Below are 14,945 nucleotides of genomic sequence, written 5' to 3'. Positions count from 1 at the left end.
TCAAGAGTCGAATGCTTACCCAAGTGAGCTCCAGGGGCCCCTAATAGGTGACATTATTCTTAGTATCTCTTTAGAGAGCAACCAACCATCTTCACTACATGCCCAAATAAATACTAAATCAACCAAATAGTGTATTGATGAGTACACTGAATCATGGAGGCTTTCCAGAGAATATGCTATTCTGTTTTTTCCTTCAGATTCCTTCCTCCAGTTCCTTCAGAACTCATCTTAGTAAAACCTGTGCATTCATGAGGCTTAGGCTGCAAGTTGGGGATATAAAATTTTAAAACAAATCTCTTCCCTGTCTAATATAAGAGTCAAGCTAAATTTTTTTTTATTTAAGATTTTTAAAAAACCTCCTCATCTCTTCACAATAAAATAGGATGTGACTCTAAAAGAAGAAATGACCAACACAGCCAGGGAGGTCTGGGGAGGCTTCAAAGGAAGAGACGTTAAATCATTTGTCCATGACAGCTAAATTTTTAGCAGGCAGAGGAGGGCAAGAAGAACACTGTAAGTTATAGAAAACAACGTGTTTGTAAAGCAGAAGAGCCATGAAGGACATATTATTTTTTGGAAACAGTGGGATGTTTCCCATCTCAGGAAGGTTAGCAGGAGGAAATGAGGCTAGACAGATAAGACCTTGAATGCTATGCTAGGGCACTTTCAGTAAAGGAGGCTTTATTATCAACTAACCTTTATTATTATCAAGCAAGTGAGTCTCCAGATTCTCACTGCCTTGCTATAAATATACTGTGCATGCACGCTTAGAGCTGTATCACCTTCAGCAAATCAAGTACCTTGCTAAGCCATAGTTTCCTCACTATGGCCATAATAATAGCACTTATTTCTTAGGATAGCTGTGTAGGAGACTGTATAACTGGCTCATGCAATAAAGATTAGAAGTTATTAGAATTATCTAATATGTAAGCAAAGAGGATATGAAACCTACACTGAAGAGATGTAGCATGATTATAGATAGAACATAGAAAATCTGATGGTAGGGGGCACCTGAGTGGCTTAGTCAGTTGAGTGTCTGACTCTTGGTTTTGGCTTGAGTCAAGAGATCGAGCCCTGCATTGGGCTCCAAGCAGGAAGTCTGCTTGAGATTCTCTCTCTCTCTCTCTCTCTCTCTTGCTCTGCCCCTCCCCCTACATGCTCACACACTCTCTCTTGCTCTCAATTAAATAATTTTTTTAATTAAATAATTTTTTAAAAGATTTTGTTCATTTATTCTTGAGAGACATGCAGAGACAGAGGCAGAGACACATGCAGAGAGAGAAGCAGGCTCCATGCAGGGAGCCCGATGTGGGACTCAATCCCGGGTCCCCAGGATCACGCCCTGGGCTGAAGGCAGATACTTAACCACTGAGCCACCCAGGCATCCATCAAATAAATATTTTAAAAAAGAAAATCTGGTACTATGTGAAGGGTAGAACTACAAGAGGAAAACGTGAAGCTGTTACAAAAATTCAAATGAGTGGTAGTTAGGATCCTAGAATCTAGAAAATGTAGACAAGAGAGAACAAGGAGTCAAATTAAGCTAGAGCCTGAAAAGTGAGTAAAATTCTGATGGGAAATAAAATGGTACAGGGGAGATGGAGACAGAGGGAAGACCATGTAAAAAAGGCACAGTAGCATGAGGATGGTGATATGCATGGGAAAGGGAGGGTGGGTGGAAGGAGATGATAGAAACTGAGCCAGGAGCAGTACTTAGGGACCAGTTGTGATGGGGATTGGATGTTATACAGGAGTACTTGGATTTCCTCCTATATAGAATGTGCAGCTAAGTCACTATCGGTGACTTAACCTAGCCTGTGTTTAGGAATCTAGCATTGGCTCACAGGGTGGTAAATGAAAAAAAAAATGCAATGGATTTGTGACTAAGACAACCATGCAGGTGCCCTATTCATCCTGTGGGAAGGATCCAGGACTATAGTAGGGGGAATAAAAAACAACAAAGATGAGGGCAAACAGATGTCTGGAATTTTGGAAGTGATTTATTGGTAAAAAGATGAGGAAGGGGTCAAAATTGGGTCTGATGGTGGCTCTCTGTTGTGTATAACTCAATCAGGAAATACAGAAGGCAACTCTAACATGTGATAGGAATATGGCTGGTCTGTTCTGAAAACCTTGCATTCAATACTTGGAAGACACTCTGGCACTGGAAATGTGCTAGAGAATACTGGAGATTCTTTTTTGGTAGAGGCAGAAACTGGAGAGTCATACAAGGTAAGTGGTAGCTAAAGCAAAGAGAATGGAAAACCATTTCCTTTAGAGGTAAATAGGGAAACCTTCTGAGGAAGGGGAGTATGGTATGGTCTCGAAGACAAGCCATATGGGCCTAGGTGGAAGATTGCTCGGGTGGATGAGTTTGCCAGGTAGGATCTATGTGTTGATGATGAACTGTACTTGTACTGTTCTCTCCTCTGATCTTCACTTATTGATGGCTCATTGACATTCTTGTCTCCATTTAAGTGTGTCACCTCCTCAGCAGGGGGCTTCTCTGACTTCACAGAAAAAAACAGTCATTCACTCTTGCATCACAGAACCTATATGTTGTTCCCCCATGTGTAAAAATGGCTGGTACATCATATTCATTTAGTCAGTATGTATTGAATGAATTCATGAATTCTGTAGTTACTTAACCACTCTGTACCTTGCTTTCATCTTTTTAGAAATCAGAACGAAAATTCCACACAGACTTGTGAGGATTATTATGACCCAACTCTAACCCCAGCACATTATAGATATTAAGTGGGTGCTGGTTACCTGGCCTGAATCCTCTTGTATTCTTTGCCCAAACTACAATGCAAAGAGGAAATAGCAACTCTTCAACCAACAATGTACTTGTCTTTTTTTGTTGTTGTTTTTAATCTTTGTGAATCCTACAGAATAATTTCAGCCAGTGTTCAGCTCTTTCTCTTATACACACCGTCCTTCATTTTCCACCACTGATTCTTTACTATTTTTCTTTCTCTTCACCTTTAAAAGTGACTGAAATTAAAATTAAAATTCTAAATTCTCTTGCATGTCTTCCTATCACTTTTCTGTTCTCACCTCTTATATAAGATCAGATGCTGAATGGACAATCTAAATAGAAATATGATTTTCCAAATTGACCTGAGGCATTTGAGCTGATTCTATTCAGATCTGCACTTCAAAGTAAACCATATGACAAGTATACCTGATAGAAAATGTCCTGGATGTTGTGCTAAAAACTCAAAAGTCGACTAGAACGTTATGGTCAGAATATTCCATTCTAGAATGAGACAGTACCTTCAAAATCATTTTGACTTCAAACTAGACTGGTACATTAGGCATCCGAAAAAAACTTCAATGAGAAGTTCTTAAGAATTTAAAAAGTATGGATATGTATTAAGAGCTAATGATATCATATATTTCAAACTCCAAATAGTGCTGTGGATAGGAACCTAGCAAGAGTTAGAACATGTTGCATTCATTTTTATGGTCTAGTCATTCCTATAGTTACTACCTTTGGATCCACTTCATGGTGACACACTGATGAAAAAGGATTGCATTGACTTCCCTAAATGTTTTAAATGTCATATTAATTTTAAAGAATTTAAATGATTGAATTATATCGCTCATTCAATCAATAGCTTATTTTTTTTCTTTTAAAGATTTTATTTATTTATTCATGAGAAACACAGAGAGGAGAGAGAGACAGAGACAGAGACAGAGATACAGGCAGAGGGAGAAGATCAGGCCCTGGGCTGAAGGCAGCGCTAAACCACTGAACCACCCGGGCTGCCCAAGCAATAGCTTATTAAGCACTCCTAAGTACCAGATTACCGATAGATCTCAAAAAGCATTAGAAAATGTGGCCTCACAAAATCCAGTGGGGGAGAACAAAGCAATTTTATTCATGTTTTCCCACTTACATGCAGATCCTGATTGGAAAAGAGAGAGATAAGAGTGCTTTTATGAGTAGAATCTGAGAAGATATTCATTCCCACCCTAAGTCATTTACACGGATTCTCTAAATCAAAATACTTTTATTCACATTAGCAGGTGTGTTTGGCCCTAAGTACCCAGACATCAGCTTGCTTTTCTAATGGGCTTGAGTGCTTCACGGATTCTCATACTAGCATCGTTCTCATCACTTGACTCCTGACCTTGACTTCAGTCAGGTACATTTAGCATCCCTTTCTCAGTCTCTCTCGAGGAGAGTTGCCTGAAACTTGCCCCAGTTCCCTTGACTAAAGTCTAGGTGATATCTATGCTGCAGCAGCTTTTTACAATCATCTCCAAGTTTTAGCCTCAAGAAGCTCCGCATCTTTGGAAGACCGTTGCTGCCTGTACCAGGAAGATGGGCAATCATACCACAGTGAGCACATTCCTTCTGTGGGGGTTTTCCAGTTTCCCAGACCTGCAGGCTCTCCTCTTTGTGATGATTTTCTTCTCCCATGTGACCATCCTAGCCGCAAATGTGTCCGTAATGGTGGCCATCAGGCTCAGTCACAACCTTCACACCCCTATGTACTTTTTCCTCTGCGGCCTGTCCTTCTCAGAAACGTGTACCACGATGGCAATCATACCCCGCATGTTAGTGGACTTGCTAGCAGACTGCAAGGCCATTTCTCTTCCTGAGTGTGCCACACAGATGTTTTTCTTCTTTGGCTTAGCAGCCAATAACTGCTTCATCATGGCTGCCATGTCCTATGACCGTTATATTGCCATTCACAACCCGCTGCACTACCCCATCTTGATGACCCATAAGAGCTGCTTTCAGCTCATCATGGCCTCTTGGATGGCTGGGTTCCTGGTTTCTCTGTGCATCGTCATCATTGTATTCAACTTGTCTTTCTGTGACTCCAACATCATCCAGCACTTCTTCTGTGATATCTCACCTGTGGTCTGCCTTGCCTGTGATTACACCTCCCATCAAGAAATGGCTATTTTTGTGCTCTCTGCCTTTGTGTTGGTGGGCAGCTTTGTCTTCATTATGATGTCCTATGTCTTCATTGTGTCCACCGTTGTGAAGATGCCCTCTGCCAAGGGGAGGTATAAGGCCTTCTCTACTTGCTCCTCCCACCTCACTGTGGTGTGCATACACTATGGATTTGCTGGCTTTGTCTACTTGAGGCCCAAGGACAGGGACTCGTTCCGTGAGGACATGCTGATGGCTGTCACATATACAGTGCTGACCCCTCTGCTTAACCCGATTGTTTATAGTCTCAGAAACAAAGAAATGCAGACTGCCCTAAGGAAGGTTCTAGGCAGGACAGATAGGTTCATCCCTCAGATGGTGAATAAACGAACACCGCACAGTTAAAAATGTGCAGACTCTTGATAAATAAAAGTGGGAAAAGTAGAATATTTCCAATAGAATCATCACTTTGTGCACAAAGCATTTAAAGTATTAACTAATTACCTGAAATATCCTGACATCACCATTTTTCTGGTATAAAGAATATGTAGTTTTAAAATATGTGTAAAGGTGTATGCATGTATACATCTAAGCATATCCACATGTTTTGTAGGACAGTATTTTTATGATAGGAGTTTGGTGTCCTTTCTGAGACCTTTTTGACTAGCCCAATATTGTGAATATTTTCTCCTACTTTTTTCTAAAGGTTTATGATTCTTAATTATACATTTTACATCTGGGTCCATGTTGTATTTTGAATTAATCCTTAGATAAGATTTTTGTGAGGTTTATGTTGAGGTGCCTCTGCCCTCTGTGGGTGTCTCATTGCTCCAGTACCATTTGTTGAAAGGCCTTCCTTCTTTCATTGGATTACTTTTGTACCTTTTAAAAAAAATCAGTTGGGCACATTTGTGTAGGTCTTTCTCTGGGTTCTCTAGTCAGCCTCAGTGATATGTGTCTATGCTTCCACCAGTCCCACACTGTCCTGATAACTGTGGAGCTAAGTAGTATGCCTTAATATCAGGCAAAACGACTCTTCCCACCTTCTCTTCCAAAATTATTTTATATATTCTAGGACTTTCCTTTTTAGTAATATAAGTATTAGTGCTGTAAATTTCCCTTTCGGCACTGCTTTACCTGAATCTCACATGTTTTGATACGTTGCCTTTTAATTTTCATTTGTTGTATGTATTTTTTTGAATACTGAAGTCCCAGGTTGTTTTTAAAATCCATTTTCTGTTTAGAAACTTCCTTTAGCAATTACCTAAGATAGCTCTGTTAAGAACAAATTCTCATAGCTTTCCTTCATGTGAAATGTCTTTATCACTCCATTTCTGAAGGCTATATTTTGCCAGTCTTAAATTTACATTTGACAACTTTTTGCTTTTGGTACAGTCATTCCCTCACTTAAAATGGTTTTGACTTGTGGTTTTTTTACTTTCATTGGTGTGAAAGCAATATGCATTTAGTAGAAACCATACTTCAAATTTTGAATTTTGATCTCTTCCCGTCACTCATGATGCTGGGCAGCAGCATGGAGGCATAACTCCCAGTCAGCCACCCAGTCAGGAGAGTGAATAACTGATATACACACAACCATTCTGTACGTACATAACCATGCTGTTTTTCACTTTCAGTACAGTATTCAATAAATTACATTAGATTCTCAACACTTTATTATAAAATAGGCTTTGTGTCAGATGATTTTGCCCAAATGTAAGCTAATGTTAGTGTTCTGAGCACATTTAAGTAAGGCTAAGCTATGATATTCTGTAGGCTAGGTGTATGAAATGCCTTTTCAGCCCTTTTTAGCTGTAGCTGCAAGCACTGTGTGTGTGTGTGTGTGTGTGTGTGTACGCAGCTTCCTCTAGCAAAATGCCTCCCTGCAGATGGTTGAGATAGAAGTTCAATGCCCACTTTGCCCTGATGGTGCTTTCTCAGTAATAATGTGACACTAGCTACATTCCTCCTCACCTCCAAGTAAGCCCAGCTCCTTGTCAGGCTTCACTGCCACTAGGGAAGGGGGAAGTAGAGAATGTTTCCCCCTGCCTTATCTTTGCAAGGTGTGGGTGAAAGTTCAGCTCAGTGGTTGCACTCCCATGTAGGGTTGGAGGCAAGGGGACCAGAGTACCCATTAGCCCCACCTCATACACCCTCATTTAGTCTCATGCTGTCAGGTGACAGTGGATGCTCGTTTCCCCACTGGACCCCACTGACATTACCCCAGAAAGGGAATTGTAAGGCAGTTGGGGTGAACATAAGCAACCTGCATGGCCCCACTGAAACCTGGGGGTGAGTAGCAGGTATGATTTTCCATAGGTCTTTGTCTGGAGCAAGGTAGGTGTCGCCAAAAGGTTTTTGGCTCTGTTAAGGCCATTCTTTTCCAGTTCTTTGGCTAGGAGAAACTGGGTTTTCTTAGAATTCTTTTTATCTATGTCTCTTGGTGGTTCTGGATGGCAGGCTTCTGCAGTACCCTGTCCAGGATATAAAGAAACCCAGGAACTCTCTGCTGTTTTGTAACTCAGATACCAAAATCCCTAGGAGTCTGCCTTCTTCTTTCAACCTTTAGAGTCTTCATATGCTTGTTTTATCTATAAGGGATTTTTTGTGTTTGTCGTGTGTGTGTGTGTGTGTGTGTGTGTGTGTGTGTGTGTGTGTAACAAGAGGGAAGGACCTGACAGGAATGGGGCTACTTCATCTTTGTGGAACCAGAAGTCTATGCTTTCAAAAATTTAAAGACATTTATCTACCTTCTTATTTATTTTGTGCCAGAGAGTTGGTCATTAGACCATGTTAGCCTGACATATCCAACACAGAAATTTCTACCCCGAAATCTCAACAGTAAGGGTTGCCTGGAAAGGAATGTATCTGGGACAGATGAGAGTCCTCTAGTGGTAAAGTTGTCTTGAAGAGTCCCTCACTCCAGCAGGTCAGAGAGTATATGCCTTAAAAGAAAGCAAAATACTAAAAGGATATTTGTAACCTGGACCTTTTGCTTACTCTTAATGTGTCTCAGTTACATTCTCTGTAAAATACAGATTAGACAAAAAAACTTCATAAGGTTATTCTGAGGATTAATCAGATCAATACGTGTAAATTTCAGTACGTGGAATGTAGTAAATAATCTTACTGTTAACTCCAATTGCTAACACTGGTACTACTCCTCTCACTAACATTTGATTTATAGATTTTCTAACTCTCCAGCCATGCAGAGACATGAGGGAGACATTATTCAGCAGAGGGTGATTACAAAACTTTTATTAAACGAGACTGGGATTCCAGTTCCTAATCTGTTAAACAGTGTGGAAGCAGTGGTGCGGTTGTGTTGAGCAGGAATTTGTGTTGAAGCCTGTCACAATCATAGCAGGATCTGACCCCAAACATTCAGCCTTTTTGTCAGGCTAAAGCACTCAGTAGATCAGTGGCCAGGATTCTATGGCAGCAGAGTCAGTGGTTTATGCCAGAGCAAAAACTCATTCAGTCATCCACTCACTTATTCATTTCAAATATGCATTTATGCTTATCGTGTATAAATTAGGTGCATGGAGAAAGAGCAAAGACACTGTGGTATCTATGCAGAGCTTCCAACACAGTGGACAAAACAAATACTAAATCTGTAACTAGTAAATGCACTGAATATTCAGAGGAAAATATGCAGAGTTCTACAGGTGTACTTAATTTGTTCTGAAGCCTCAAGAAGGCTTCCCAAATAAGAAACAACACTCAAGTTGGTATCTATAGCATAAATAGGTGTTATCAAAGTGAGGAGGATAATTAATTCAGGTACAGGTACTGCATGTGAGAGGGCGCTGTGGCAGCAAAGGCTATGGACATGTTTAAGGATGTAAAAGAAAACCAAATGATTGATTCTTAGAATTTGGGCATTTGGAGACCAAGGGAAGACTGTGAGAGAATTAAATGGGCTGTATTTAGTACTCTGTGAGTTATTAAGAATTGTTGCCTTTTTGAATGCTATCAAACATTTAAAGAAGAGTTAATGCCTATTCTACTCAAATTATTCAAAAATGAAAAAAAATTCAAAAATGGAAGGAAATCTTCCAAATTCATTCCATGAGTTATCACCCTGATACCAAAACCAGAGATACCACAAAAGGAGAACTACAGGCCAATATCTCTGATGAAAATAGATGTAAAAATCCTCAACAACATACTAGCAAACAGAATCCAACAATCCATTAAAAAAATCATTCACCACAATCAAGTGGGATTTATTCCTGGGATGCAAAAGTGGTTCAATATTTGCAAATCAATCAACATGATACATCACATCAATAAGAGAAAGTATTAAAAAACCATATGATCATCTCAATAAATGCAGAAAAAGCATTTGACAAAGTACAACATCCATTCATGATAAAAGTGGGTTTAGAGGGAACATACCTCAACATAATAAAGGCCATATGAAAACTCAAGGCAAGCATCAGACTCAATGGTGAAAAAAGTGACAGCTTTCCCCCTAAGGTCAGGAACAATACAAGGATGTCCACTCTCACCACTTTTATTCAACATAGTACTGGAATTTCTAGCCACAGCAAATTAGACAACAAAAAGAAATAAGAGGCAACTGGATGCTTGGGTGGCTTAGTGGTTGAGCATCTACCTTCAGGGCATGATCCTGGGGTCCTGGGATAGAGTTCCACAATGGGCTCCCTGCAGGTAGCTTGCTTCTCCCTCTTTCTATGTCTCTGCCTCGCTCTGTGTATCTCTCATGAATAAATAAATAAAATCTTGAAAGAAGAAAGAAAGAAAGAAAGAAAGAAAGAAAGAAAGAAAGAAAGAAAGAAAGAAGAAAGAAAGAAAGAAGAAAGGAAGAAAGAAAGAAAGAAAGAAAGAAAGAAAGAAAGAGAAAGAAGAAAGAAAAAGAAAGAAAGAAAGAAGAAAGGAAGAAAGAAAGAAAGAAGAAAGAAAGAAAGAAAGAAAGAAAGAAAGAAAGAAAGAAAGAAAGAAAGAAAGACAGGGTATCCACATTTGTAAAGAGGAAGTAAAATTTTTACTATTTGCAGATGACATGATATTATATGTAGAAAACCCTAAAGACTCCACCAAAAAAACTACTAAAACTGATAAATGAATTCAATGAAGTCACAGGATACAAAATCAATGTGCAGAAATCTTCTATACACTAATAAGCAGCAGAAAGATAAACTGAGAAAAAATTCCAGTTACAATTGCATCAAAAATAATAAGATACCTAGGAATGAACATAACAAGTCAGAGAACTGTACTCTGAAAACTATAGAACACTAATGAAAGAAATTGAAGACAACACAAAGAAATGGAAAGACATTCCATGCTTATGGATTGGAAGAACAGATGGGATCCCTGGGTGGTGCAGCGGTTTGGCGCCTGCCTTTGGCCCAGGGCGCGATCCTGGAGACCCGGGATCGAATCCCACATCAGGCTCCCGGTGCATGGAGCCTGCTTCTCCCTCTGCCTGTGTCTCTGCCTCTCTCTTTCTCTGTGTGTGACTATCATAAATAAATAAAAATTAAAAAAAAATACTAACAGCATATTTTTCACAGAACTAGAACAATCCTAAAATTTATATGGAACCACAAAAGATTCCAAATAGCCAAAGAAATCTTGAAAAGCAAAGTGGAGGTATCACAATTCTGGGCTTCAAGTTATATTACAAAAACTGCAGTAATCAAAACATTATGGTACTGGCACAAAAAAAAATATATATATATATATATACACACACACATAGGTCAGTAGAACAGAATAGACAACCCATAGTTATATGTTGATATTTATATCAGCCATAGCTACATTTTTCTAGATATGTCTTCTGAGGCAAGGCAAACAAAAGCAAAAATGAAATGTTAGGACCATATCAAAAGAAAAAGCTTCTGCACAGCAAAGGAAACAATGAGCAAAACTAACAGGCAACCTAATAAATGGGAGAAGGTACTTGCAAAGGACATACCTGATATATAGGCATATAAAGAACTTATAAAACAATACCCAGAAATGAAATAATCCAATTAAAAAGTGGGCAGAAGACATGAACATTTTACCAAAGAAGACATCCAGATAGCCAACAGACACATGAAGACTCTCAATATCACCCATCATTAGAGAAATGTAAATCAAAGCCACAATGAGATATCACCTCACACCCATCAGAATGACTAAAATCAAAAACACAGGAAGCAACAAATATTGATGAATATTTGGAGAAATAGGAGCCCTTGCGCACTATTGGTGGGAATGCAAACTGGTGCAACCACTATGGAAAATCAGTATGGAAGTTCCTCAAAAGTTAAAATAAAACTACCCTATGGTCCAGTAATTATACTACTCGGTACCCCAAAAATACAAATACAGTAATTCAAAAGGATACATGCACCCCTATGTTTATAGCAGTATTATTTATAATAGCCAAATTATGAATGTAGCCCAAGTGTCCATTGAGAGAGGAATGGATAAAGAAGAGGTGAAATATATACATATGTATATATTAGTCATAAAAAATAATGAAATCTTGCCATTTGTAATAACATGAATGGAGCTACAGAGTATAATGCTAAGTAAAATAAACCAAAGGAGAAAGACAACTACTATATGATTTCACTCATATGTGGAATTTAAGAAACAAATGAGCAAAGGAAAAGAGAGAGACTCTTAATTATAGAGAATAATGTGATTGTTACCAGAGGGGATGTGGGTGGAGGGATGGGTGAAATAGGTGATGGGGATTAAGGAGTGTATTTGTCATGATGAACACTGGGTGGTGTATGGAATTGTTGAGTCAGTATATTGTACACCTGAAACTAATATATAACACTGTATGTCAACTATACTGGAATTTAAAATAAATAAATTTTGCCCTTTTTCTGAACTCTTTGGGAGATATTAATGAAAGAAGTCATCTATTTAGATTTCTAATCATGGGGATCCCTGGGTGGCGCAGCGGTTTAGCGCCTGCCTTTGGCCCAGGGCGCGATCCTGGAGACCTGGGATCGAATCCCACATCGGGCTCCCGGTGCATGGAGCCTGCTTCTCCCTCTGCCTGTGTCTCTGCCTCTCTCTCTCTCTCTGTGTGACTATCATAAATAAAAAATTAAAAAAAAAAAAAGATCTTAGATTTCTAATCATGTTATATGGAGAATGAATTGGAAGAGAGTAAAAGAAGGTAGAGGAAAGCTGGTTAGGATTGTATTAGTTAGGATTCTCCAGAGATTACAGAACCAATAAAAAAATTCTATATGAATATATAAATACATATACAGAGATTTTAAGGAAGTGGCTCAAATAATTGTTGGAGTTGGCAATTTCAAAACCCACAGTGCAGTCCAGCAGAACAAATTCCGTAGGAGTTGATGTTATAGTCGTGAATCCAAAGGGATTATCCCTCTTTTTCAGAAGACCTCAGATTTTTCTCTTCAGGCTTTCAACTGAGCACCACCCCCATTATGGAGTCTAATGTACTTTACTCAAAGCCTACTGATTAAATGTTAGTCACACCCAAAAAATACCTTCACAGCCACACCAAGACTGGTGTTTGACCAAACAGCTGATCACCATAGCCCAGTCAACACATAAAACTAGCTATCACAGGAGTCCTATTGTAAAATAAATGTACAGGACGGTAGTTTGAAATACAGGTGCTAACCATGGAAATGAAAAGAAGTAGGAAGTAAATATTGGACTCTGAATGTGTAACATTTTGTGACTGGTGGTGTAACATTTTGTGACTGATGGAGGAATGTGAAGGGGGAAATATCCATTTCTCTCAGGGTTCAGGAATCCATAAACTGATTGAATGAGGTGCCTCTTTTGGGATACAGAATAGTGGAGGGAGCAATTTGGGATAGGAAATGGCACTTCAGTTTGAGATCATCTGTGCTTGAGTTTCATTAGACAAAAATATTTTTGTCTAAAATGTTAAAGAGAGGACTGGAAAAGAGAAGTGTGGTAGTTGTCAATACATAAAGGTAGGTTTAGTTCCATGGAGGAAACACAATCTAGTCCCTTCCAACTTCCTTCATAGGATGTGAGTCTACCCATGAACACATCACTCTAAGAGTTGTTTGTTCACTGATTCCCTGAGGAATTCAGGAGTCCTGCTCACTCCCACAGAGCAGTCACATATTTGACCTGACAGAAGCATTCACAGGTTAGTCAGGGGCATCTCACCCTCTTGTTCTATGAGATTCGCTGCAACTAGGCTGAAACCAGAGATCAGGAATACAGACCAGCATTTATGAGTCCACAGAACCCATCCCCAGCAGATAACCTTCCTGCAAAAAAAAATGTTTCCAGTAGTTTTACTGTCTGGTTCCATTTGGTCACTTCCTCTCAAAGGTACTCAATCATATCTAGTGTTATCACACACATTACAGGATAAAATATTATTGAAAATGGACACAGTCTTAATGGTTTAGAGGTACAATAAACTTAAGTAACACAGGGAACAGCTTTTGAAAAAATAGTGATAAAAGTTACGAAGGATGCCTGGGTGGCTCAGTGGTTGAACGTCTGCCTTTGGCTCAAGTCGTGATCTTGGGGTCCTAGGATCAAGTCCCACATTGGGCTCCCCTCAGGGAGCCTGCTTCTCCCTCTGCCTATGTCTCTGCCTCTCTCTCTCTGTCTCTCATGAATAAATAAATAAAATCTTTTTTAAAAAGCTATGAAAGATTTTCAGTTAAGTATATTTTCACATAAACCAGTTTGTATTTATAATTTAAATTTAAATTAATTTTGTTAAAGGTAACTGGCTATAAGCCTCTGAATTACAATTGATATCAGAAAATCCATCCTCCTACTTCACTAAAATGCTCCATGCTGGCTGACCTATTCAGACCACAGACACCCTATATCCTTTTTATTATTATATGGTATATTATTTTATCTGATACCATAAAATAACAAGCTTGACTAAGTAAATATTTTTCTGCCAAGCTCTCTCTTCAGAGCCCCCTTCATCTCATTGTTCCTGAGGCTATAGATGAGGGGGTTCAACATGGGGACCACCACCAGGTAGAACAAAGACACCACCTTGTTCTGGTCAGTCGAGTAGCAGGACTTGGGCATCACATAAATGAATGTAATGGTCCCAAAGAACAGAGTCACCACTGTGAGGTGGGATGTGCAGGTGGAGAAGGCCTTGTGGCGTCCCTCAGTGGAGCTCATCTTCAGGATGGTGATGAGGATACAGATATAGGAGATGACTATGACACACATCGTGACCACAATGATGGAGCCAGATGTAAATGAGGGGACAACCGCAGGGATTGTACTATCAGAGCAGGAGAGTTTAACTAAAGGAGTAAAATCACAGAAAAAATGATTGACTTGATTTGGTCCACAGAAGAGTAAAAAAGAGAAGGAAATAGTGAAAGAGCAAGCATTGAGAAAACCACCTAGGTAAGTCACTGTGAGTAGGCGAACATAAACCTGTGTGCACATTTTGGTTGAATAAAGCAGTGGGCTGCAGATGGCCATGAAGCGATCATATGCCATTGCAGCCAGAAGGAAGCACTCACTTGACCCAAAGAAAACAACTGAACCCAGCTGGATAGCACATCCAAGATAGGAGATCATATTTCTCTCCACCAGGAAGTTTATAAGCATGTTGGGTGTGACAGAAGAGGAACAGCCTAGGTCAGCCAAGGCCAAGTGGCTCAGCAAAAAATACATGGGGTGGTGGAGCTGAGAGGAGAACCTGATCAGAATGATCGTGCTAAGGTTGCCAGATACGGTCACCAGGTAGATGCAGAGGATGGTCATGAAGAGGATGACTCGAAGGACAGGGTCCTCAGTTATGCCCAATAAAATGAACCCTGTCACTGCAGTGTGGTTCCCATCCACCAGGGAATCCATGAGGAAATGGAGTTGTTACCCAAATAGCATCACAGAACCTGTGGTGAAAACATTACAGGAGTTATAAATTAGATGGCTTCATTTTCATTAATTCCCAAAGAGGTTATTATAAACGAGTAAATATTCAAACTAAGTTTGGACTTCTTTTTTCTACTTTAGAGTAAAAGATTTATTTTACATATAGAGCAAAAAGTTTATTATT

The 14,945-nt window shown here is 39.4% G+C and overlaps 2 protein-coding genes across 2 annotated transcripts; one reads left to right on the top strand and one right to left on the bottom strand.

Annotated features, from left to right (window-relative positions):
* Positions 1 to 4,333: 4,333 nt before the first annotated feature.
* LOC112927015 (olfactory receptor 10T2-like) lies at positions 4,334 to 5,299 on the top strand. The gene has a single exon (XM_026008151.2). It carries the CDS (start codon positions 4,334 to 4,336, stop codon positions 5,297 to 5,299), a length of 966 nt encoding a protein of 321 aa, XP_025863936.1.
* Positions 5,300 to 13,798: 8,499 nt separating this feature from the next.
* On the bottom strand, positions 13,799 to 14,743 carry LOC112926987 (olfactory receptor 5P76-like). Its single transcript, XM_026008130.1, has one exon. It carries the CDS (start codon positions 14,741 to 14,743, stop codon positions 13,799 to 13,801), a length of 945 nt encoding a protein of 314 aa, XP_025863915.1.
* Positions 14,744 to 14,945: the final 202 nt, after the last annotated feature.

Source organism: Vulpes vulpes, chromosome 11 (assembly GCF_048418805.1).
Source record: "Vulpes vulpes isolate BD-2025 chromosome 11, VulVul3, whole genome shotgun sequence".
In the NCBI taxonomy this organism is placed as follows: domain Eukaryota; kingdom Metazoa; phylum Chordata; class Mammalia; order Carnivora; family Canidae; genus Vulpes; species Vulpes vulpes.
The sequence above is the reverse complement of the archived record's forward strand: the minus strand, read 5'-3'. Positions and strand labels throughout refer to the sequence as shown.

Excerpts from the sequence above, each read along its gene's own strand:
- LOC112927015 (XM_026008151.2), top strand. The coding sequence starts at position 4,334 with ATGGGCAATCATACCACAGTGAGCACATTCCTTCTGTGGGGGTTTTCC.
- LOC112926987 (XM_026008130.1), bottom strand. The coding sequence starts at position 14,743 with ATGGATTCCCTGGTGGATGGGAACCACACTGCAGTGACAGGGTTCATT.